General features: G+C 51.8%; 1 protein-coding gene across 3 annotated transcripts; it reads right to left on the reverse strand.

The window, feature by feature from the left end:
- Positions 1-43: 43 nt before the first annotated feature.
- On the reverse strand, positions 44-23,844 carry MERTK (MER proto-oncogene, tyrosine kinase). Of its 3 annotated transcripts, none has more exons than XM_083829669.1 (19): positions 23,568-23,844; positions 19,519-19,900; positions 18,924-19,024; positions 18,531-18,704; positions 16,232-16,318; positions 15,231-15,346; positions 11,673-11,856; positions 11,210-11,361; positions 7,706-7,856; positions 7,329-7,482; positions 5,849-5,934; positions 5,411-5,506; positions 5,004-5,084; positions 4,277-4,369; positions 4,029-4,147; positions 3,178-3,287; positions 2,673-2,832; positions 2,144-2,280; positions 44-606 (listed from the first exon to the last, which is right to left on the reverse strand). In XM_083829669.1, exons 1-19 carry the CDS (start codon positions 23,626-23,628, stop codon positions 117-119), a joined length of 2,934 nt encoding a protein of 977 aa, XP_083685795.1. In that variant the 5' UTR covers positions 23,629-23,844; the 3' UTR covers positions 44-116. The 3 variants fall into 3 exon arrangements, with proteins under 3 accessions (XP_083685795.1, XP_083685796.1, XP_083685797.1); XM_083829670.1 differs by having other exon boundaries at positions 7,706-7,859; positions 23,568-23,724; XM_083829671.1 differs by lacking the exon at positions 23,568-23,844 and having other exon boundaries at positions 7,706-7,859; positions 19,457-19,689.

Consider the following 23,844-nt stretch of genomic DNA (forward strand, 5'->3'; position numbering starts at 1 on the left):
AGCCCAAGAAGGGCCGGGCTCCCCCGTGAAAATAACGCAAGAAGAAATAAGACTGTTTATTAAAATATAATCTCTCTGTCCTTCTTTCTGAGCTCTGCTTTGTGCAGGTTTCCCATTCACAGCAGCACTGCGGAGTCCTCAGAGCTATCGGCACACCGTGGCTCGGGCACGAGGGAGCTGCCGGCTGGCAAGGTGCTGGCCTGGGTCCACGCTGAGCCCTCGGGGGCCGCCCCGTGCGGCAGTAGTGGGACGTATGCATCCTCCGTAGGGCTGACCAGCTGCTCCTCGCCGGCGCCCTCGAGGACGTACCTCGACCCCCATCGTTCGCTGTCGTGGACATCCACGGCCACCAGGGCTGCCTCCACTTTGGAGCAGCAGGGCTCGGCAATGTCCCCAGGGTCCAAGTCAGAGTCCGCCTGGGGGAACCCCGAATCCTGGGTGGAGTCCGGGCTGTCCTCCGGCAGGCTGGTGTTGATGTAGATGACGTCCCTGGGCCCCTGCAGGGCGGGCAGGCTTTCCAGCAGCTTCTCCAGGTGGACTTTCAGCTGCGAGAACGTCGGCCGGTCAGCGGGGTCGGTTCTCCAGCATGCAGACATGATTTCATACCTGGAAATGGGGAGAGGGATGCAGCTATTGCAGAGGATGCAACCACTTGGCTATGGGATGTACGTGGGCTAATTCTCCCCGACAGCTGGAAACTGAGTAAGTGCTGAGCCACTTAGCACTAAAACAAAGCAAAAGCAGCTCCCCCACTTCGTGCAGCTGCCCGACATAGGGCAGTATCAGCCCAAACAGCTGCTACCAGCTGCTGAAGTCTCTCTCACTGCCTGACACACGGAGGCACAGCCCTGTGATCAGCCCAGTGCCATGGGGAACCGTGGTTTGTTGTGGGCCATGGGACGCACAAAATGCACCAAGCAGGATGCAGCTTGAGCCTCTGACAAGTGCACTCCATATGGGGCTGCGGGCCTGCGGCTGCTGCCTCAAAGGGGGGGGGGTTAGGGCTCGCTGTGCAGCTCCTTGCAGCTTTGCTAGCTTACAGTTTTGTTTTTGCAGCTCTTAGCCATGGGGAGTTCAAATGTTACAGCTGAAAATCTTGGGGACCAAAGGCCACATGGGCAGCTTCAGACAAAAACCCTCACCTCGCTGCTCAGGAATAACAGGTTTTGAGGTTTCCAGCGGCCGTGTTTTCCCTCCCCAGATTCATACATTTTAGGCACTGTAAGGCCCCCAACTTCAGGGCATTTTGTGGGGCACAGAACAGCATCCCCTAGGCAAGACCTTCCAGTCAAAACATACTATCTTAAAAAAAATAGTAACAATAAAAAGTCTGATTCCTTCCTTCACCACAAACTGCAGAGGGCACTGCTGCCATCTCTGCAGGAGCTGGCGAGGTGACCTCTGGCACTTCCCACCCACCCCATGCAAACAGCCCAGCTCATCAGCCTTCTGTGTGACGCCCACGAACCCATTGCCTTCTTTTGGGGTATTTGTTAGGATTTGCCCTGGAGTTAAGATGGTTTTCCATTCCTGGGTCATACTCTGCTCTCCTCTGGGACCTGGCTCTTATTAGACACGTCAAAAGTCAGGAGATTAGGAAAATATCAAAGGTTCTGAGCTTTTTGTTTATGTCATACTTTCATTTAAAATTTGACCCACACCATTATCCTGGCCAGCTGTCTTCTAAGAGGAAACCTGTGTGTGTGTTCTTGCACATTCCCTGACTATCAATCCCACAAGGAAGGAAAGGTTAAATCCACATCATTTCAACTTAAAATTCAGTCTTTAATAACTTGTGTTTCTGGGGACTGTCAGAGAATCAAGGGGGTGAGCTGGGAGGTGATTCCTGGCAACAAAAAGCAGGTCTTCTGCAGGTGGGAACACAGGCAGACAGAGCAGTCTCCAGTTGCGCTGTCAGATACGGCTTTGTGGGCTCTCAGCCAAATTCAGGGCTGAGCCACAAATGCACAAGTAATTGTTATGCCTTTAAAGAAAGGACGTCAGCAACTGAGAACCACAGAGAACAAGGAGCAACACCCCACAGAAACAAAATCAGCCAAGGATGAGCAGTGCACAGGTAGTTTGGAGCTAGACAGGGCAAACAGGCCATGCTGCAGCCCTGACACAGCAGCGTAGTACTCACAGCTCATCTAAGCAGTCCTCGGGCTTTTTCAGCCGCTGTCCGTGGAAGAGATACTCATAGATCTCGTGGTTCTGGACTCCTGGGTACGGAGTCATCCCTCGGGTCGCTATCTCCCACATGGTAACGCCAAATGCCCACTGTGAGAACGAAGGGAAAGCATGCTAAAAGGACATTTCCAGGAGGAATGAATGAGTCTTTTCATGGGGAAAGGTCACTTCCTAGCATCCACTGGACTCTCGCACAATGCTAATGGTTGTATCTCCAGTCCTGCCTTCCCCAAAATTGGAAATAATAAGCAATGCCATAGAACAGGCGAGTGGCCCACTCAATAAACTTATTCCAGGATGCTGGGCAGGCAATGAAAGGTCAGCACAGCTTGTTACTGACAGCCTCACGCTCCCCTGGCTTTTGCACTTGCAAGGTACAAGAACAACCACAACAAAGTGCCACAAGCATGGAAGACTCAACCCACGGATCAGCCTCCAGCTCTTGACTCCTACTTTCTGGCCGCCCAGCCGTGTGTACCTACCACGTCACTCTTGGTGGTGTAGACGCGGTCTGCCAGAGACTCTATTGCAATCCACTTCACTGGCATTTTTGCTATTCGGCCCTGACGGTAGTAATCGCCACTGTAAATCTTCTTGGACAAGCCAAAGTCTGCCACGCACACTGTCATGTCGTCCCGTAGCCTGCCAGGTGGAAACAGGGTCAGAAAGGCCTGGAGAGGTACAGTTCGCATTACTGACAGACACACAAAAACTGATGCACATGTCTCCTGCAGGCTGGCCCTTGAAACACATTGTATGTGACTGCCTCTCACTTCTACAGCTCAAAAAAAGACAAGAAAGAAAAGTTTGATGCACCAAATTCTGAACTAGAAACCTGAGATTGATCTCCTTGCCTGTGCCTCTCAAAACTGAGGGAGGTTTTACTTAAGGAAACCCAAGCTGCATGCTCATTCGTAGTGCTACAGAGCCACAGGGCTTCCACTGATATTCACCCTGCCAGGCCAAAACAGAAGAAAGCAAACTCACATGCAGTTCCGAGCTGCCAAATCCCTGTGGAGAAACTGCCGACTGCTCAGGTACTCCATCCCCAGGGCGATATCCACCATGAACTTCAGCAGCATCTGCAGGGGCACGAACTGGGAAGGGAGGATGTGGGTTAGATGGCCCGAGTGCTTTGGGAAGCATGTATGGTCTGACCTGAAATAACTCCACTGGCCATAAGAGCCCATCCTGGCAAACCACATATCTCTGTGGTTTGCTGTAGCACTGTAGTTTACCCTTCACACCTCTGCTTCCTCCTTTCACATCTCTTGAATGCAGCCTGCTATCCCACTAGCTGCCTTAATGTCATGTATTTTTGACTAGAAAGCAGCTCTGCAGAAAAGGACCCTGGGGTCCTGGTGTGGAGCAAGCTGACCACGACTCAGCCATGAACCTTTGCGCTGATGAAGGCCAACCTCATAGCCAGTTGCATTAGCCAGAGTGCAGCCAGCAGGTCAGGAGAAGATACTCTTCCCCTTTATTTGGCACTGGTGAGGCCACATCTGGATACCGTGTCCCAGTTGGGGCTCCTCAGTATGAGAAAGATACTGATGTGTTGGAGCAAGTCCTGAGGAGACATCTAAGGTGGGGCTGGATAAGATGGTGGACAAGGAGAAGCTGGGATAGTTGGGCTTGTTCAGCCTGGAGAGGGAAGGCAAAAATCCCACAGGCTTTTGTGGAGCCATATCCCACCACCACACCTGACAAGGCAGGAAGCATGACTACAATCAAGTCCTCTCGATGTTCTCCAAAAGCTAAGGCAGGTTTTGCCTCCTGTTCCCAAGTCATCCCTAGCTCCTGCAGGCACAGAGCCCTCTGCTCCCTACACTCATTACCTGTGGGGCCATCTCCAGCCGGGAGCGAAGCAGGAAGCTGTGCAGGTCGCCATATTTCATGAACGGGAGAATCACCATGGGCTTGGGGACCTGCAGGGAGCTCAGCTCGATGCACACACCTGGAAAACGCAGACAGTTTGCACAGCCCCACTGGCAAAGGCACCACAGTGTCCTGCAGACACGTGGGACCTTAGCTCCCCAGTCCCGCTCTCCAGCCCAGCCGGAGGGCGGGCAGTGGCAGCCCGTACCTAGCAGCTTGATGACATTGGGATGGTCAAAGTCCTTCATGCACGCTGCTTCACTGAGGAACTCTTCGATCTCTCTTTGGGAAAAGTTATCCACTGGGAAGCGGAGAAAAAAGAGGAAGTGTAAAACCCTGAGGGCTTTAACACTTTAATCACTGCTGCCACATCTCTTCACAGCACAGTGCCTGCAGGGGTGAGGGCGAAGGGACCGACAGTATGACAGAGACAGGCTGGGGAGACCTCACATCAGAGGCTCACACCAGCATTGGGTTATTCAGCACATGCAAGCAAGGAACAGCCCTGTGCCATCTGTGCAGTAGCACCAGGCCCAGGGTGGACGGAGACTGCAGCATGAGAGCATGAGGAAAGGTTAGATTTGTTTGGGGGTCCCAAAAAGCCAGGGATCTCTTATCTGGATGGAGACAAGTACTGTCACCTCCCAGTTCTTCAAGGCAAACTTGGAAGTAAGATGAGCATCCCTTCCCAGCAAGGCTTTGGGTGGAAATCAGCAGAGATCACAGCCTTGGTCACTGTTTGGAAAAGGGTCTGAGACAACCCACATCCTGTTCCCCACATCTCACCATGCTTTCCCTTCTGCTGCCCAACTTCCACCCAACAGACCACCTGCCCCAGTTCAGTCTCTCTCCATCTGGCACCAGGAGCTGTGGTTAGAGCGCCAGCACCCACTCGGATGAACAACACCAAGGTCTGCAAGGTTGGGGCAACTTACTCTTCATGGTCTTGACAGCCACCTTCTGCGGGGTGCCTTCGGGCTGGCTGAGACGTCCCTCCATCACCGACCCGAACTCCCCTGCACCGTCAGAAAGAAGCAAGCACTTTATCCACATCCTGAAGCTCCACCAGTTGGGACATCCCTATCTCCTCAAAAATCGGAAATGCTCTAAGATAGAGACCTTGTCCCCGAAAGGCAGAGGGGGAAGACTTGCTTCTCATCAGTGGCAGAACAAGGACAGGAATGGAGGGGTCCAAATTCCCAGCCCGACGCGTGGTCATCTTGACCCACCATCTCCTCCACATCCCCTGGGGCCAGACGATGGCATGAGCAGCAGCGGCAGCCCCTGCCTCATCAGTCCGGGTGTGTGTCCATCCCCAGCCCCCAGCAGCACCATTGCTCACCTTCTCCCAGGACCTTCCCCAGACTGAGAGCATTTCTGTCAATGACGACATCCTGCAGCTTCTGCTGGAGCTCGTTGCTGACACCCAGGCTGCCCACTGTGAGAGAGAGGAACAGGAGCTCAGGTCATCTCCCGCACACACCTCAGCCGTGAGCTAACCATTTACAACATCACGGTGTTGCATGGTACAAACAGAGGGACATGGCCAAGGGCCAGGATTTTGTAGCTTGGTACCAAAGGAGCTACCCCCGATACCCGTGGGCCATCCAGCTAGAGACAGAGCATCAACGTTTCACAGAGCACCAGGTGAGAGTGCCCAGCTTGGCAGACACATGAAAAACCAAAATAATCAAGCCCCAAGCTGGATGCACACATTCACTGCTGGCTTGCCCTGCTGCTGCCCCTCATCTCCTCGCAGAGGGATAAAGAGAATGCTCACATGTTAGTTCAACAGCTCTCCGACAGTAGGACTTCTTCGCCGTGTAACTCACCACCAGCTCTGAGTCATTTCTGCTGAAGGCATTCCTGGCGGGACAGAAAGAGAGTGTGCTAGGCCACTTCAGCTGGTTTTCCTCTGTTCAAGGAACTGCAGCTGCAGGTATGGGTGACCACAGAGCTACCCATAATATCAGCAGCAAAGGAGGAAATGTACATTTGCTCTAATCTTTTTCATTTCCCTCTCACTGGATCAGTGCCATTGCCTACAACATCCGATCAAAACAGCCACTTGATAAACAAGGCTGATCTACAAAGGACTGAGTCACAGAGGTATTTGGGGGAGGAAATGGGATACTCATTTCCTAGTCAGACAGCAGTCTGGGCTGGTAGGAGTACGGTGCCCAGACCCACTGCTTCCTAAATCGATCCCTTCTCTTGTGTGATACGTGTCGATGCTCCAGCTCTGCATTAGCACGTGGCCACCACGACCCTTTAGCCAAAAAGAAACCATGGGAGCTGTACACCACAGCCCTGAAATGATGGTAGGCATGTTGTTGGGAGGTGCCATGCAACCTCTCTGGAGCAGGGCCATGCAGAGATTCAGCTCTGGGAAATGAGAACACAAAAGGCTCCACGGAGCTAGCACTGCAAGGACAGAGAGGTTCCCATAATGTTACACCAGTTAGAAAAAAGATTCTTACACACAGCCATTTTCCAGACTAGGATTAGGGTGATGCTGTGGGAGACCAAAGTAGATGTGGTTCCCTAAGCAGCTCAACAAACTCCCTTGCTGAAATGATGCTCTTCCAAAGGAGCTAATTTTATCATATTTCTGTTTGGCAGCAGACATCCAAATGACAGCGATTGTAAGAAAAGCTGCTAACACTACAGTTATTTAACACAAATAATACGACAGGGCAATTAAATGCCACTTAGAAAGTCACAAGGGTGGGTGAGTAGCACTGGCTTATTGTTGTAGATAACAGTCCTTTGTCCACATTACTAAAAACGTCACTTAGTGCAGTCCAGCAGCAGGCTCTCTGCTCGGGGACGCTGGTGTTGCATTTAGCCTTTGGACCAAGATAAGTTTAGTGTGTGATGAGGCAGGAGGGGTTTCTCCAGGTCACAGGACACAGGATATTATACAACTCTGTTCTCTTACCACTGTGTCAAAATGCCAAGGCCAACCCCTATACTAGGCTGCACAAGTTCACTTCCTTTTAAAAATAGGAATAGCGAGCGAAAGGTGAACTGCTGGACTGAGGAAGGGAGGGGAAGTACTGTTGCTGCAGTAAAAATACACTTGGTCCCTCACCCTGGCATAAAACATGCCACTTGGGGGAACAACGCCAGTGCTGGAAGCAGAAGCCTTCTGGATCCAGTGGGGGCTGCTGGCAAAGCTCCCCTGCCAGGCCCTGCCCCGTGTGCCTGTGACCAGCCCAGCTCAGAGCACCACCACCACTGCTCTCCCTTCGGCTTACCCGTATTTGGTCTCCATGCATCTTTTCTGAATGACCACGGACAAGCAGAGGATCAGCCCGACAGCAATTGTCCCGCAGATGAAGCCCAGGGCTATGATAAAGGAGTCTGCATTCCCAGAGGCTGGAGTCGACGAGGGAGCTGAGGTTATTAACCCTAAGGAAACATCCCATTAACAGAGCTGGCGAAGGAGTCAGACTGCAGAGGTCATTTCCGAAGGCCCAGTAAAACCCCAGGGGTTACACAGGAGAGGAGGGTGCAAGGACTGCAGTGGCACACGGGGAGCAAGGCTCTCCTGGCTACCAAAGCATGCCCAAGGCTCCCATGCCATCTTCTACCCACACCCGGGCCACACATGCAGAGACAGGCGTTCCCTTACCGCTGTCAGGAATGAAGACCTCCACCGGGCTGCTGAAGGGCCCCACTCCCCCCTTGGTGACGGCAGCCACACGCACGGAGCACGTGGCGTTGGTGGCCACCACGGGCAGGAGGGCCACGCTGCTGTTCTGCTGGGCTTCAGAGGAGATGTTCTGCTGGAGGAGAGAGAAGACAAGCCTGGGCTGGGGCAGACGGCAGCCCATCCCCACCAGCTGGGCATGGCAGGAGTGAAACCCAGCGATTTACTGAGAATTGTCCCCTCGTTAAAGTCCTGCATTGCTTTGCTTCTAAAAGCCCAGAGGAAATGGAGCATAAACAGCAAGTTATTTATGGAGAATAATAGCCCTGAAAGGACCGGATGAGATCTGGAAAGGAGCTGTGCGGTGTTTCCCGCCTCAGCCTTGTGCCTCTGTTGCTCTTTGCTTGTCAACAGCAGCGGGACCAGCAGATCAAGCCAGAAAAAGGCACGAAAGCCATCTTGCAAGGGAGGAGGAAAGGTATTGCACGCTCTGGGGTCTGAAACACCTCTCTCCCAGAGCCTTCTCCTTTCGACACGTTGTCAATTCAGTTCCCTGCTTCTAAATGCCAACCTGCATTCCTACAGTGCAAGGAACAACATCTTCCCCGTGCCCGTCATGCAGCACGGGGGGTCTGACACAGGAGGGGACAGCGCGGGCTCTGTGCTGGTCAGTGCCGAGAGCCTCCACGCTGGCAGAGCTTCAGTGTTTGCCAGCGGCAGCGACACAACGCCGCCACTCCTTCACACGCACCTCTCTGCTGGCTCTTGGCTTTGGCATTAAAGCACCCTGCTGCAGAGAGTAGCTCTTAGGGCAGGTATTTTCTGACTGTGGGTTTGCACCAAGCTAATAGGATTTCCAGCTCTAACAGCATCTTTCCTTGCCTGGTAACATCACAGAAGTTGGTGTGTTTCGTGACACAGGCTTTTTTCCTTGATAAAAACCCAAGCGATCCCCTTCCCTGCAAATTCCCTGTTGTTTCCCAATCTTGTGACTCAGCCAAGCGGCTGAGAAAGTGCCTGTTTCTGCTCCTCGCGAACCGCCAGCTGCCAAACAACTGCCCTGTGATGTGCAAAACATCTGGCGGGCTGCTGTGCGCCACAGAGCCTGGCTCCGAGCTGCTGCCCAACCTCACGTTGCCTGGCAAAAACAGCAGCAGAGGTGGGCAAGGAGGAGGAAATCAGAACTGCCCAGAGGGAATCAATTCCTATTCTCAGTCATAAAGAAGCCACGGAAATGGATATGAAATGTGCACAAGCATTAGGCAGAGCTCCACAGGCTCTCGCAGAAGGCGCTGCCCTGAGGAACATGCACGGTCAGACCAGGACTGGACTGATGCACGCTCCCACACTCCTCTTTTCCAACCACTTGCTTTAACAGCATCCTTCGGTGGAAATCCACACAAGATCATTTCCCTGCCACCAGCCCAAAAAGGCACAGGGATCCCTTAATATCTCAGGCAGCTCTGCTGTGTCATTTGAGGACAGCATCGAGCAGATATCAAACAGACTGTGGAGAACATGAGTGCATTTTCAATGCAGACAGCAATTCCGGCAGGACAGAACTGCCAAATTTAATGATTTTTATGAGTCTTGTGGTAGTTGAGGAATTTCTTCACGTCCCAGCTCCTGGAAGCGTGGGTCAAACAAGAATTGCTGGTTTAAGAATAAAATAAGAGCTTTTTGAAGTTTTTAATACCGTTTTTAAACTGGTTGTGGAGCAAAAGAGGCCTGCAGGTGGCCCTGCTGACACAGAAATACAGAATCCCACTGCATTTATTGTGCCAGGATTTTTTAATGATCATTATTCTGGGGGAAGTCTGACCTGAGAAGGGCAGGCATTATTGCTTCGCTTGTGTACAAAAACGTACAGGAGGACAAAAGAAGTAGGGAGTATCTGGCATTTAGTATCTAGCCTGTCCAGGGTGGAAATGCAGGGGATTTATTTCTGGAAAATAAGAACTTTGCCATTTGACAGCAAGCACATTGCTCTTGTACTTCAGTTTGTTTGTCCGTTGGCTCCAGCAGACAGACCACAGCAGCTCGGGAGCCAACCCAGAGGTGCTCTGGAGAGAGGATGTGGGGCCACCACCATTCCCATGCCTCTTAATTCTGCAACAGCCCTTATAAAAACAAGTGCTGGCCCCTGCTTTTGGCTGTCTGCCTCCAGATGCTTGTACAGGCATTTTTGCCTTCCAGAAAACCTATAAGCTGATGAAACAAATCAGCAACAAACACAACTGCACCCTTTGGTCTGCAAAGCCAAGGTCATCTAGAAAATACCTCCCTTGCAGAGCTACCTCCCTTCTGAACTTACTCCACAGCAGAGGGGATTTTCAAGCCTCCTGAAAGCCAGCATGAATGAGAACACTGATTAACCAGGGACCTAAGCAGAAATTTCACTGCCTAAGCATTTGAATTGGAAATTTTATCTATATAAAAAAAAAAGGCTCCCAGGGCTTAAAGGGCAAGTCTTGTTTTTTACTTACTGCTTGAGAGACGACAAATGTGTCAGCATTTTTTTTCCATGCCAGTCACAAGACCATAATATTGTTTCCCTGACTTCATTCGGTCTGGATCTATACATGCTCTTTTTCAGAAACATAAAAGGAGAACAGAAAATGCAGCATCTTACAAAAAAAGAGCGTGAGTCACTCTTTCCACACAGGCTTTAGGTCTTCAGTGCCTCTCTGTGCTTTCAGCCTGGGACAGAGGGAGACCAAACCACAGTGCAGAGGCGATGGCTGGGTACTTCCATGCAATTATCCAAAGGCTCCCCAGCCACAAGCAGAGCCTGGATGGGATGCTGTCTCCCATCTCCAGTGCTGCTTTGCCCAAAGATTTGCTGCGAAGCAAAACCCTTTGCTGCTAAGATGTCCCAAAGCCTGGGAAAGGCAAGCAAGGCTGTGCCAAGTAACTTCACACACTTATGGACAGGCCCCCTGCCCCAAAATGTTCCTCAAGCTAAAAAGCTCAGTGCCTTCTTGCACTGAGTTTGCAGAAGAGTTAATGCATGGAATAAATCCCATCTGAGTAAGGAATGACTCAAAATTCAGGGAGCAAATTCTCCCAAACACCTTACGATTGACTCCATTGCTAAAAGCACCAAGAGATGCTGCCAACTCCCCTACTGGCACTCCAAAGATCATACCAAAGGTTTTTGTCACCAGGAGCATCTCCCTTCTATTTCAAAGCAGATTCTGACTGTCACCAAGGAGCCAAGGTGGACAAGCCCCATCTCCTTTAGGCAGACCTGCTTCTTCCCAATATTAAAGACATGGGACATCACCATGAGTTACACACCTCATTAGCATGCACCAGAGAGACCACTTGTATATAAGAAGCACAGGTGAAAGTGCAAGACAATAGACAAATGGGCTCAGAAAGAACATACAGAAGCACCAAGAACAAATGAGACAACCTTGCTTGATGCCTGCTGGGATTTTTTCTGTGCTTCAAATCTTCTTCCCTATTCCCCTGGTGACTTACCAACCCCTTGGAGTCCTGCCAGCTGTGCCAGATGCGATAGCCCTGCAGTTCCCCATGTATCCTCTCCAGGGGTGGCTTCACCCATCGGATCTCCAGGAGTGAGCTGGATTCATTGAATGACACTGTGACGTTCAGTGGCGGGGTTGTAGGAGCTGCAGAAATCAAAGAGAAAGAAAGTGAGAGGACCAGGTGGATGTGTGCAGCCCCCGGGGACACAGTAGGCAGACTGAAAATAAGCTGAACTAGGTAGCATGCAGTATTTCCAACAGCTTTTAGTATTTCCAGCAGGTGATTGATCATCCATGGGTAAACTTCCTTTCTCCAGTCAAGAGAGTCAGGATGCCACAACCCGTAAGCAACCATCCACTCTGAACCAGCACCTCCTCCAGATGGTCCTGCACAAAGCACAGCAGCACGCCTTAGGCAGGGAAACCCTTCTCAGTGCTAGCAACTCATTTCCTACCTCCTTCCGTGGTACTGGCAGTTATCCAGGGGCTAAATGCCGACCAGCCAACTTCATTCTTGCAGGAAACACTAATGTTATAGTCTGCCATGGGCCACAGCTGCTGGATGTGATACACGTGGGGAGGCACCGAGGTGTTGAAGAGCAGAAGTGAGACATTGCTTCGTGGAACAGCTTCCTTGACCTTAATTGAAAAATCAGTCCAGAAACAAGGATTAGTCAGCAACAACCTGCAGGGTGAGACACACAGCGGGATTTTACATCTGTAAACAGGATCTAGAGCCCTGCTTCTCTCTCTCTCTCTTTCTCTTCCATCAAAACAACACCAAGGCCTCATTCTTGGATGCTGTCTCATCTCCACCGAGTGGAAAGCTGACAGCAGGCCATTCACAGAACCCAGGACTAGGACTAGGACTAGGTCTGAAACGCATGTGGGAAAGAAAGAGCTGCAGCAGGGCCATGGCAGAGATGTGTGAAGCTGTAGAGAGGGGAGGAAGGGATGATTTGCTATTTCTTGTGACTGGAAGCAAAAGGAGCACCCAGTAAAATTACCAGGCAGCAAATCTCAAACAAACGAAAGTCCTTTTTCATGCAGCACATCATTATAGCACAGAACTTATCGTCATCAGATGTTGTGGGAGGCAAGAGTATAAACTGCCTCAGAGGAGCATTAGACAAATTGATGAGGCACCGGGCTGCCGAGGGTATTAAGGATGAAGGTCTAGATGCAATATGTGGCTGAGGAAGGCTCTAAAGGCTCTCTCCCTTTGGGGACCTCACTTTATTAGCACAGACGTCCCTCTCATGAAACCCTCCAGAAGAACTAAATTGCAGACCTCATTAAACTCCATCATTACATGTAACAGAGTGGATGAACTCAACGCTTTAAAAACAAATCATGATTTTTAAATGAAGGGGAACTGTTTTTCACAACGTATCAGGGCTGAAGAAACTCCCTGAAGGGCTGGCACGAGCACCTTGCCGCTGCCCACAGGGCCCATGCAGCTCTCTGGAAAGCGTCTCGTTTTGTGCCAGGACCTGCGTGCAGTGCAGCCGGCAGTGCCGCAGACCATAACGGGGCTGATCCGACCCCAGACATGAGGCTGGGACACCAAGCTCCGGCTCCAATGAGGCGTGAGAGCCACCCGCTTGCTCAGCGCTGCCTCTTCTGTTTTGCTTTCTACACGCATCAGCAAAGTTCTGGGAACACAGCAAGCACCACGACAGCAGCTTGGGCTGGGACAGTGGACAAAAAGAGGAAAGAACAGGAACAACACGAGCGAGGCTAGCTCAGAAGACAACCCAAGGCAGGATGTGTTTCAGCATGAACCAGGAATGGAAAGTCATACACTCCTTCCAGAAGTCTCCATGCGTACTTTGGGGGTGGCAAGAGACCTGCCTTTGTGCTTGAGGAACAACACCAGGTAGCTCAGTGTGTGCAAGACGGTCTTAGCATCGACAGTGGATGCATTTTCCAGCAAAAATGAAACAGCTTCAGCTTCATAAAGCTCAGAAGGCCCCCAAGCTGTCACTAAATTGATTTGATGGAGGTGAGCTGCCATCAGACAAACGTGCAAGCAGCTGCTGAGAACACCCCTGAGACCGGCTGTTCTTCTGAGCACCAAACCCAGATCCACTATCTCAATCCTATACCTGTCTTCTGGAGAGAATCTGCCAGACTAAAGCATTTTTAAAAAAACATGCTTCTTACAAACTTAACTTGAACTTGCCGGGTGTGATACCAACAGCTTCCATTTTAAGCACCAGCATGCTCAAAAATGAGTTACATGGTCAGCGGGCCACACCATTCAACCTAGGGGATTATCAAAGGGGACAGGAGCAAAAAGGCTTAGTCACAACTGTGTTTTTGCCAGATATCATGTCTTGTTTTCCAATTTGAAAGGCTATTTCCTAATGACAGACCATGAACATTAAGTCATAGGAAATTCCTTGGCTCTCCACCCCGCTTCCTGAGCTCCGTTAGGAACGCAGCAGTAGACACGGTGCTAATATTAGCTCAAGTACCTTTCCCCTCTGTAACTCCTTTCACTTTTACCTGCCTTCAAACATCCTCTCTCTCCTGGGAGGTCAGAGAAGATGTCACACAGAAATGGGGGAGATGGCTGAGAGGAAACAGTCTGTCCTCCAGCTCTTTCCACCACAGAGCCTTTCGCCCAGGCATGGGCGCTAGCAGAGCTCTGACTTGCAGGAGGATATCTGCGGGTTACAGGAGGGCATCAGCCCAGCTTGGAGCTGGAGCTCCGCTGTCACCACTGCCACCCAGACTTCAGGGCGTTTTCTCTTCCTACCAGTAAGAGTTCACATGATATATTTAAACCACACAACTTTTTATGTCCTGCAAGGGATAAGACCTTCGAGGTAAGAACCTAGGGTTTGCTCTGACATGGAAGTTAATGAATACAGAGGGTTTGTAAATGCCAAAATTTTGGCTGTCACAATATGCTGAATTCACTCTTTGTAGGGTCTCTCCTAGCAGTGACCACTCCTCATCCCAGAGCAGACTGTATGTTATCTGAACCAGAGTACAGAGTAGCCATTATAAAAAGCACATCCACAAGAAAGCAAGCAATGGGCTTGGACCGTGAAACCCAGCAATATCAAAGAGAGGGAGCAGGCAGAAATTGTTTGCAGGGTTTCATGACAGCTATGAAGATGGCTTTCTCTGACTTGTCCAGGAGTCAGACAGCCCCTCAGCTCCTTCCCAGGACTCACAAGGTGTCAGGAGTGGAGAGCTGAGAGAAGCTTCCATCTCCGAGACCCAGCATGAAGGCCACCTGTGGGGGAAGCATTGATCAGGAGGTAAAAGCAGGGACAAGTATGTGCTAGCAGCAATTCAAGATGCACTAATTCTCCCAAAGAGCTACTTAGAGCAGCTCTGGGCATCTCTCCGTGAAGAGACATGACAACCTGGCTGTCTCGACTGAGAGATATAAAAACTCAATTTAGAGGTTCCCGTTTCCCTCTTCAATCATCTTTTCTATGTATTTCAAGTGAGATGAACTTCTGCCCTAATGACTCACGACTTGAGGACCAGTATTTGCATCCTGTTCCCTTTGCCCACCCAAACAGCTGTCTGGGTGGTGGCACCCAGCACGGTACCTTCCTCCTTCGGCTTCTCTGCAGGACCCCTTTCACCGACCTTCCTCCCTTCTTCCGCAGCGGGCAGAGCAAAGCTGCACTTTGTGAGCAGCCCACACCAGGCCCGCAGCTGGTCTGCAGCAGCTCCTGTAAAGCCTCCTGTCCCCCGCAGCAGTGCTCCAGCTGCCCCAGATCCCAACACCTGGGGACTCTGCTCGCTCCTCAGCTCTGACTTCTTGACTTCATGCAACCACAAACTCCCTGGCTTCCCGGACTGCAGGGCACCGGTGAGACAACATGACAGCTTCCCCTTTCAAGCCCACTGTGAAAGTCCTGCTCAATTTGCCCAAACTGATGCCCTGGTCAAATCTGTGTGGTTCATGCCAAACAACACTGATTTCCAACTGCCTTTGGGCATCTGCATGAGGACGGTTGCGGAGGCAAGGGCCACACACTTACCTGGACACTGCAGCTGCTCAAGGCAGAGAATGCATCGAAGCCCGGCACCCAGGAGATCACGATACCGTGGGCCATTCTATTTAGGACATGAACGCTGGTGGGTGCAGATGGCATTCCTGCAAGGAAAAGCCGAGTCCAGTCAGCTCTTAAACCTGCCCACCCTTGAGCTGGAGAACTACAGGATGTTCAGCCTACCCTGGTTAGTAGGGGCATACAGTGCGGGGGGGGTGTTAGGCAAGCATTGGAGGGCACACGGCCTGAGGAAGGCTTGTGCGAAAGCACGACAACCCGCACACCTGGTACAAGCCCTGTAGGTTCATGCCCTTGCACAGACATGGCGCGTCAGGCTTCCCCAGGCAGCTCCTGGGGCTCAGTTCAACTGTGCAAGAAATCCAGGAACTGCCCTGGGCACCCCTACAGCTGCAGCCATATCCTGAACCAGTGTACCATGGATATTTTAGACCACTGGGCAGGGAAGCAGAAGTCATTTGCAGGACTGTTTTGACCATATTCTATATTTGTGTGCTGAAAGAGCACCCTGGGTTGCTTAGAGGCAATGACATATTTTGGGGAACACCTTCCCTGCACTGCTGGAGTGGGTCCCATCAAGAATGTCGAGAATTTCCATCATTTCCTATGGAAAATTGTGAGCACCGCCCTGGTTGTGAAGGAAGGAAAAGAGCGATACAGCCCTTCCGAAACCTACCCTGGGTTTGACAGTTCTGCTTTCAAATGTGCTTTTTGGTGCTTCCTCCCATGGCTGCGATACTGGGACTAGGCTTAGTCCAAATGACGAAGCAGCACTGGATGACCGTGCTACTACGTGCATCCTGCTTGATTTTAAATATAGTTTTCAAAGAGGGAAAAATAAATATGGGAAACCTAACAATACCACCTTCAGTTTCTGTAGAATGACTGCTAGGAAGGGTGGAGATCAGGACAGCTCCTGCTTGTAGAGATCTGTACTCAACAGGTAAAGCTAGAGCCATGTTCCCACTTACCTTTCACATTGACCTGCCCTGGGTTCGAAGCAGTCAGCCCTTTACTGTTGTGAGCCTCACAACTGAACAGTGCCGTTTCATTGAGACCTGCAGGGGAAAAAACGAGAACCTGTTGACTGCACCTTCACAAAATGCCCAAATCACACCAATTCTCCACCTGCTGCTCACAGAAGACCATTGCGGCTTCCTCTGTCTTACTGTTGCTTGCTTTTTTTTTTTTTTTTTCCCGCACCACAAAAGACCTCTTCTTTCCCATCTCTCTTTCTCAACGCTCCCTAACATGGCCCTTCTGCGCTGGCAGCTGGCTGGCCATGGATGACCTGCACTGGTGCAGCTTACCCACCTTCCTCACCGCAAGCGTGTGCATGCAGTCAGTGCAAGCTGCGCACACAGGACAGGACTGTACGTTTTGACGGCACCGTTGCACAACCTCCTGAGTAAGCACTTGCTTTGTGTTCAAAAAGGGAAAGGCAGAAAGCAGAAGAGCCCACCACCACAGTTTGAATCAGATGACCTATTGCTTTTCAAAGATTGCTCAAATCTCCCAGCTGGTAGTGGAAAAAGACCGCTTTTGGGGGCCACTGGAAATACCCAAATGCAGACTGCTGCTGGTTTCCCCTGGGCTGTTAGCACAGCCTGTGAGAGATGGCCCCAGCAAGCAACAGTGGCTCTGGATTTTTGTCTCATGCAAAGGATGTTACTGCAGGCAAAGGGCTGTCCATTGCGGGCAGGTGGTGGCACATGTGCCAGGGAGAACATCACCTGCTGCCTTCCCAAAGAGAGGTTCAAGTTGTGCACAGCATTCCCAGCAGTTTTAATTCAGCTTGGCAGCCTGCAGAGATCTACTTTAAAGTGCACAGTAGAGTTATCTGCCTCGGCAGTTCATTCACCTGAGTGTACAGCAGTTTGTTGGGAGGTCAGCTGCAAAGAGGGGAGAGTGTGGCTGTCCCTGGATGGAAATGGGGTCAGGGAACGGTGTACCAGCCAGTTCCACTGTATTAACATGTCCTGCTGATGTCTGGGTAATGTCCAAGCCTTGCTTTTACAGCCTTCTCCTCTCCAGTGGAAGGAAAACAAACTTCTGTAGTTGTACAACTCAAATAAACCCAACTAACCCAGGCCCGCAGAGTAATCAAGGAGCTTTGGACACCAAATCTAGTAGCGCCAGGACACAATCCTGTACCAAAAGCCTGGTAATCGATATTTTAAAACCATCCTTACCAGGGAGGAATTTAGTGAAATGCCTTTCCACCACTGCAGCATGAGGGGCTCGCTGCAGTGTCCTGGACTTGTCAAGCATCTACTCACACCTGAAGCAGTCCCCTTCTGTGTGAGGGCTTCTGGACATGGAGGGAATTGTCCAAATAACCCAATCCAGCATGTGCCAACCGGATGCAAGAACATCCAACAGGAATGAGTCACTTCTTCCAGCTTTCACTGCCTTTTAAAGCATGTGTTTGGATGCCAAGACAAGTCATTTACAGTCTAGTGGCCTCCTGCATGTGAGCAAATCAAGAAGAAGCCCTTCCTCTCTTTTGCCTCTGCAGCAAAACCACTCTGGGTTTTATGTTACATGGAGGACTTTTCTCCCTATGCTCCACCAGGTTGGCAGGGAGATGTGATGCAGGGGCAAACTTCAGGTCTTCCAGAGACATTAAAAGGGGATGACCAGTAAAACAGCCTGTGCAAGCAGCAGTGTGCTGGTTGATGTGGCCACAGGCTACAAGAAAAATCTGCTTCTTGCTTTGGAAAGAGAATTTGAGTGCCCTGCCTCTTCCCAGGAAAAAAGTCTCCGGCAGCAGCCAGAAGGGGTGGCATGAGAGCATGCTCCTTATGAACTGCAGGGCTCTAAATGAAATTCAAGGATGTAGGTCCCCAAAGAGATGCCTAAGAGCCAAGCTGTGCGGGCAGCAAAGCTACCCAGCACCCACAGAAATGCTCTCTGAGGTCACTACACATACTTTTTACCACACGCTTCCCTGCCACTACTCTGACTGACAAATTGTGCATCTGCTCCCCCTGGAACAGGTCCCCTCGTGTGCCATCACAGCCCCACAGCACTGACTCAGTGCTCGGTGACACATGATTGCAGCCTTCCAGCCCAGCATCAGCAACGTGCAGTGCCAAACAAAAACAAGGCAGGGTGGCAGTGCATGGGAACACCTCCCCTGCCTACCAGGAGCTGTGAGGCCAAGGTGATGGGCTGTAAGACTGCACGAGACATGCTTCTGCCCTTCCCTCCCTCGCAGCCACACACAGGCATCCCAGCTTGCCATGGCAAGGATGCTGCTGGGCTCACCTGGCACCATCAGGACTGATGGGGAGATGTGGGGCTTCTCGTTGACCTGAACATTGTTGCGGAACCAGTAGATCTCCACAGGCTCTGGTGGGCCCACAGCTTGGCATGTGAGGTTGAAGGGACTGTTCTTGGTGACATTCAGCTTCTCAGGCTGCCGAATGAAGTGAGGGAGCCCTGCACAGACACAAGCAGAAACACAAGAAATTCAGCAAGCTCAGCAGCACAGCTCCAACAACAACCCCACACTGTCCCACCTGGGGCTGCCCCTTCCCATCCAGGACTCCCCATTTCTGGTGGGCAGATGGCAGCTCTCAGCTCCCAGGAGCTGCCTCTCAGCCAGGGCTCAGGGCTCTCACACCTCCAGCACTTCTGGCCCATCTGCCTCCAGCTCACCTTCCAGCTGCACCAAGATGGGGTCTGACACAATCTCCATGCCAGAGATGTTGAGCTTGCAGACGTAGGAGCCATTATCTGAGCGCTGAGCAGCACGGATGCTACAAGAGACAAGGGAGAGGTTCTGAGGGCTCTGACGGGCAGACCTGCCTTGCACACCGCTTCCACTGAGGACACAGAGGGGCTAGATGTGGGTTTAAATCAATACCAACTACCCCACAGAAGACAGAGGGGGATTAAATCAGTACCAACTACCCCACAGCACACACTTAACACATGCTGGGTTTGCAAAGCCTGGCTTTGGGGGCTAAGGAAAGCCAGAATGAAGATTAACTCTGCTGCTGGCTGCTCTGTTGGCACGGCCTTTAATACAGATGGGTTTTCATGGGCAGGATGGGCAGACCTCTCCCAGCAAGGTGTCACAGTCTGCCCTGGGTACTCAGTGACAGCAAACTTTAGCCCTCCCACACCCAAACACCGCCACCCATTCCCAGTTCCAGTCCCAAGCCCCTGATAGCTGTGGGGCACCCTACCTCTTCTCAAGAGCCACGCTGACATCCCTCCTCCCCATCTGCGGGAGGATGGCTCCGGTTACCTGAAGGTGGAGGTCATGGCCACCTCATCCTCGTCGGAGATCTCGAAGTGGCTGGTGGCAATGCGGTCCAGTATGTACAGTTCCCTCCCATCCTTCCACAAGGAAATGCCAGGGGCATCTGGCCGGAGCAGCGACTGAGGTACTTTGATGGAGCAATTAAATGTGACATCCTTGTGCTCATTAATCACGATGTGTCCCACCGTGGGGTTAAATTTAATCTGTCCCAGGGAGCTGGCTGAAGGCTCCTCCCAGGCCTGCTTTGTGCCCTGGTGAGGCCGGTGACTAACGGCGAGGCTTCGCTTGGGGCGGTGGGACTCTGCCAACGGGGCTGCCGCCGAGAGTGACGGATACGGCCTTTGGCCTCCCTTTCCACCAGCATCATCTACAAGAGACCTCAGTTTTGTTACCACCAGCCAGTAACCCTCCTAAAAATGCCCCCCACATCCAAAACCCTGCAGGGAGTCCCTGCTTTCATTAATAATTAAAGGTAGTTCATTTACAAATGCTCCAAACATTCACCATCTCCAAGAGAGCTCTTCTAGAAGCTCCAGGGAGGAAATGGAGCTGGGGGCTGTTCCAAGACTGAACACATACAAGCAGCACCTCCAAAAACACCTTTAACCAAACCAGAGAGACCCAAGCTAAAGGAAGTGCTGGGCTCCTTCTCTTTTAGCAGGGGAGAGGCAGGAGCCGTTTGTGCTGAATTGCACCCTCAGGACTGGAACATAAAAGGAACCATGGGCAGGAGGAATCTGGAACTCAGATTCAAAAAAACCCCTTCAGGGGCCTCATCTCAGGCATTTCCAGCTGGGAAAGAGTCCCCACAGGAGATTTGTTTGATTTTAGGCTCTCTGTTCCCTTCCCAGCACAGGGTGAGCTCGGCCGCAGGGGGACAGAGCCTGGCGGACCGGGTGACACGCGGGGCAAACGCGGTGCTCTGGGCAATCTTGCTGCGACCACCCTGTGCATCCATAGCTGCCCCGGACCAGGGAGGCTTCTGTGAGTCAGTCACGAATGCCACTGCTGAGAACTGGCCTCGCTGAGCTGCTTTGGTACGGAAAATAACTGCAGGCCAACAACGACATGCCTTCAGATGGTGTGTAGGAGCTGGCTGCTGTTTAGCGTTGTTCTCCTGCAGACTACCGTCTTCCAGACATTTTTCCCAAGAGAAGGCTATTTACCAGATCTTTCTGTGGGCTTCTCCTCCCCACCTACAAATCACTTAACACACAAAGTCCTTGAACTGCGTTCTCCTCCTCCCTCCTCACACAACCCACACCAGCCACAACCAAGAGCAGCCCCATGTAAAGCAATTCCCCCAAAACAAAAATATATATTTTCAACAGAGAAGATCTAGAGAATATACCACAAGCAGGTGCTTTTACAACACTCCTTCTGATTTTCTTGGGGATTTTGCAGGCATTCAGAAATCCCAAGCGGACTGCTGCTTTTAGCAAGGAAGGGCATTGTGCCAGACAGGAATTCTATCTCAATTAATTTGCCTCTTCAAAAAAAAACCCCTCACAATTTAAAAAACAACATTGCAGGTAGAAAGTATGATCTTTTTATTTAACCTGAGTTCAGCTGAGTTTGTTTTGAGGCAGGTCTCAGTCCTGAAACATCAGACAACTCCAGGTTTTTAAAGATACGTCATTACTATCGTGAGTAACGGAGCATGAGCCCAGTGTACTTTACTCAGAGCCAAGAAACACAACCTAATTTTGGGGCTGGATATATTCCTTCGCTAAATTGCTCACTATTTTTAACCCTCAAGAAATAGTACTTCTAGCTAGAAACTTGAGAAGAGTTTTAAAGTTTGCCTGGTTGTAAAGGGAAAGAGAAAGCCTCTCCCTGGTTAACACACAAAACAATGGGTTTCCCTTTCAGGAAAAAAAAAAAAAAAAAGACCCTAAGCTTTCCAAACTTGCTTCCTAATCTCCACCATCGCAACACAAACAAAGTCCATGTGACTGCAGCTAAACGCAGCCTACCGCGATTTACTCACAGCATCCAGGTGACTGGCTTTGCGAGGGCCAGATAGCCCCGCAAACATTTTCCAAGAGCAAACAAACAAGCAAGCGACCCACAAAACCCTCCCTGTCTCCTGGCAGAGGTTAGCCAGGCCAGAGGCATTTGCTTCCTGACATGATCCAAGCGAGCAGAATTTCAGATTGCTGAATGAAGGGAAAGCAGGCGCCGAATTGAACTGGCAGCATTCGCGCTGCGTCTCAGGGCTTTTCTGTGCTCCCTGGGGCCAGTTTCTGGCCAGCTCTCCCCACACAGCTCACCAGCTCCCTTCACCAGCTCTCCCCACACAGCTTCACGTTAAGGACAAACTTCAAAAAGCAGAGGGGATCTTAGCCTCAATTTCGGTACTGATTAAGTGGAAAGAGGTATTTGCTGGCCCACGAATTAAATACTTTCCACTTTGACTCATGCTGGCAACAGGAATTCATCAAACCAAGGGCTCCCTTTTGAGCACCCCCCCATCCCCAGCTGTTTGGGGTGTGGATATCTTTGCAGTGTCCTCCAAGGGATTTGCCCTGCCTGACAGGGCACTTCTCACCCGCGTCCAGAGCGATTTGCTCAGGCTGGCCCTAAAAGCCAGAGTCCAGGAGCTGGAGGCGGGCATGCGTGGGTGCCCACCATGCTGGAGCAACTCCATCACTTACCACAGCATGGCCCGAGGGAAAAGCTGGCATGGAAAAAAATCCACTTGCAAGCACAATGCTGCTCGCTTGACATACCTGGATTGGAAGCAAAACTAAGTGCCAGCAACACCACAGTACACTGCGCAGCCCAAACCCTAGCACCAGAATAACCAAGCCTGATGACCAAGCCTGATGACCAAGCAGGTGTCAGGGGAATAATGATGTTCAGCATCCAGCCAGCAGGTCCCACGTGCCTTCTCTGTTACTAGCCAGGAGAAGGGCGTTTTAACAAGAAAGTCTGTCTGTTATTAGATGCAAGATACTTTATTACAGAAGAAAACAATAAACAGGGAGTCTCACACCCCACGAGTGAATCAATAAGTTGCCCTTCTGTGGTCCCAGTACGGAACGTATTAGAAAACCCACAGGTCTGCCAAAAAACATTGTACATCTGTAGCCCTGGATTTCCCATTACTGGAAATAGTTCACCTGATGACAACAGCTTTCTGCTCAGGCACTTGTTGAAGTGAATTGTCACATTCAGACAGTGTGGGAGCCTGACCCGAGGAGGGGTGAAGAGTGTCTGCCCGCAGGGTCTCCTACCTCCAACCCACCCATTGAGGCTGTCAGGAGTGAATTTCCCCTGGGGACACACCTGACTGCCAAAGAGATTCTGGGGCTCACACACCTTCTGTATTCATTCATACGGCCCAGGATTTCTGCTTAAATCCAAAACCAGCAGTGAGTTCACTGCACTGCAGACGCTTGCAGCTCCAGCCAAGACTGTTAACTCTCCCCTGCCCAAAGCACACTCTGGCATTACTGCTGCTCCTGCCAGGAACCACATCTTCACATCGATCCACGACCATCCAGCAACCCTCAGGGTGGGCTACAGACCCCCAACAGCTCCAGCTGCAGCAAAGTGTGGGGCAGCCCTGCTGACGGCTGCTTTGCTTTTAAGACCCCAGATTACCTCTGGTTGTTTGCCCTGCTTTTTCCAAGTAACCAAGCACGAGCAGCAGCAAAGCACTGCAAAGACCGTGCAGGTGCCACGAACCACGATGCTTCAGAGTGATTTTTGGCAGCATCACCCCGCAACCAGCCCACAGCCACCGGGACAGACCCCAGCCCCACCGAGGTACCGCAGCACCCACTGCTAGCCAGGGCCCAGCACACCGGGGGGCAAACCCGGTTCTCTCTCCACATGCATCCCCCAGAAAGAGCCAGGTGCTCGCTGCCCCCCCGCAGAGGGTCTGACAGTGCTGTGCTCGCAGCGACACCCCCACCGGGCCGCCCGAAGCCCCCCGTCCCCATCCCCAGCGCCGGGGGGGTGCAGCCGCTGCCCCGCAGCCCCTCCACCGCGCACGGTCCCCCCTGCCCTCGGCACCCCGGACTCACCGGCCCCGCAGCGCAGCGCCCAGAGCAGCGCCCAGAGCAGCGCCCGGCGCCCGCCACCCATCCCGGCACGTCCACCCGCACCGTGCTGCGCCCGGCCCGGCCCGGCCCGGCCCGGCTCGGCACGGCTCGGCACGGCTCCGCTCGGCACGGCTCGGCACGGCACAGCACGGCACGGCTCGGCTCCGCTCGGCACGGCTCCGCTCGGCACGGCTCGGCACGGCTCGGCTCCGCTCGGCACGGCTCCGCTCGGCACGGCACGGCACGGCACGCCTCCCGC

The sequence above is a fragment of the Anser anser genome (genome assembly GCF_964211835.1).
Source record: "Anser anser genome assembly, chromosome: 3".
Taxonomy (NCBI): domain Eukaryota; kingdom Metazoa; phylum Chordata; class Aves; order Anseriformes; family Anatidae; genus Anser; species Anser anser.

What these genes read in the sequence shown, in the direction of transcription:
- MERTK (XM_083829670.1), bottom strand. Translation starts at nt 23,628, where the DNA reads ATGGGTGGCGGGCGCCGGGCGCTGCTCTGGGCGCTGCTCTGGGCGCTG. An exon ending in GGTCTTCATTCCTGACAGCG is followed by an intron (nt 7,483 to 7,705) that starts GTAAGGGAACGC and finishes ATGTTTCCTTAG; the next exon opens with GGTTAATAACCTCAGCTCCC. An exon ending in GAGGACTGCTTAGATGAGCT is followed by an intron (nt 607 to 2,143) that starts GTGAGTACTACG and finishes CCCCATTTCCAG; the next exon opens with GTATGAAATCATGTCTGCAT.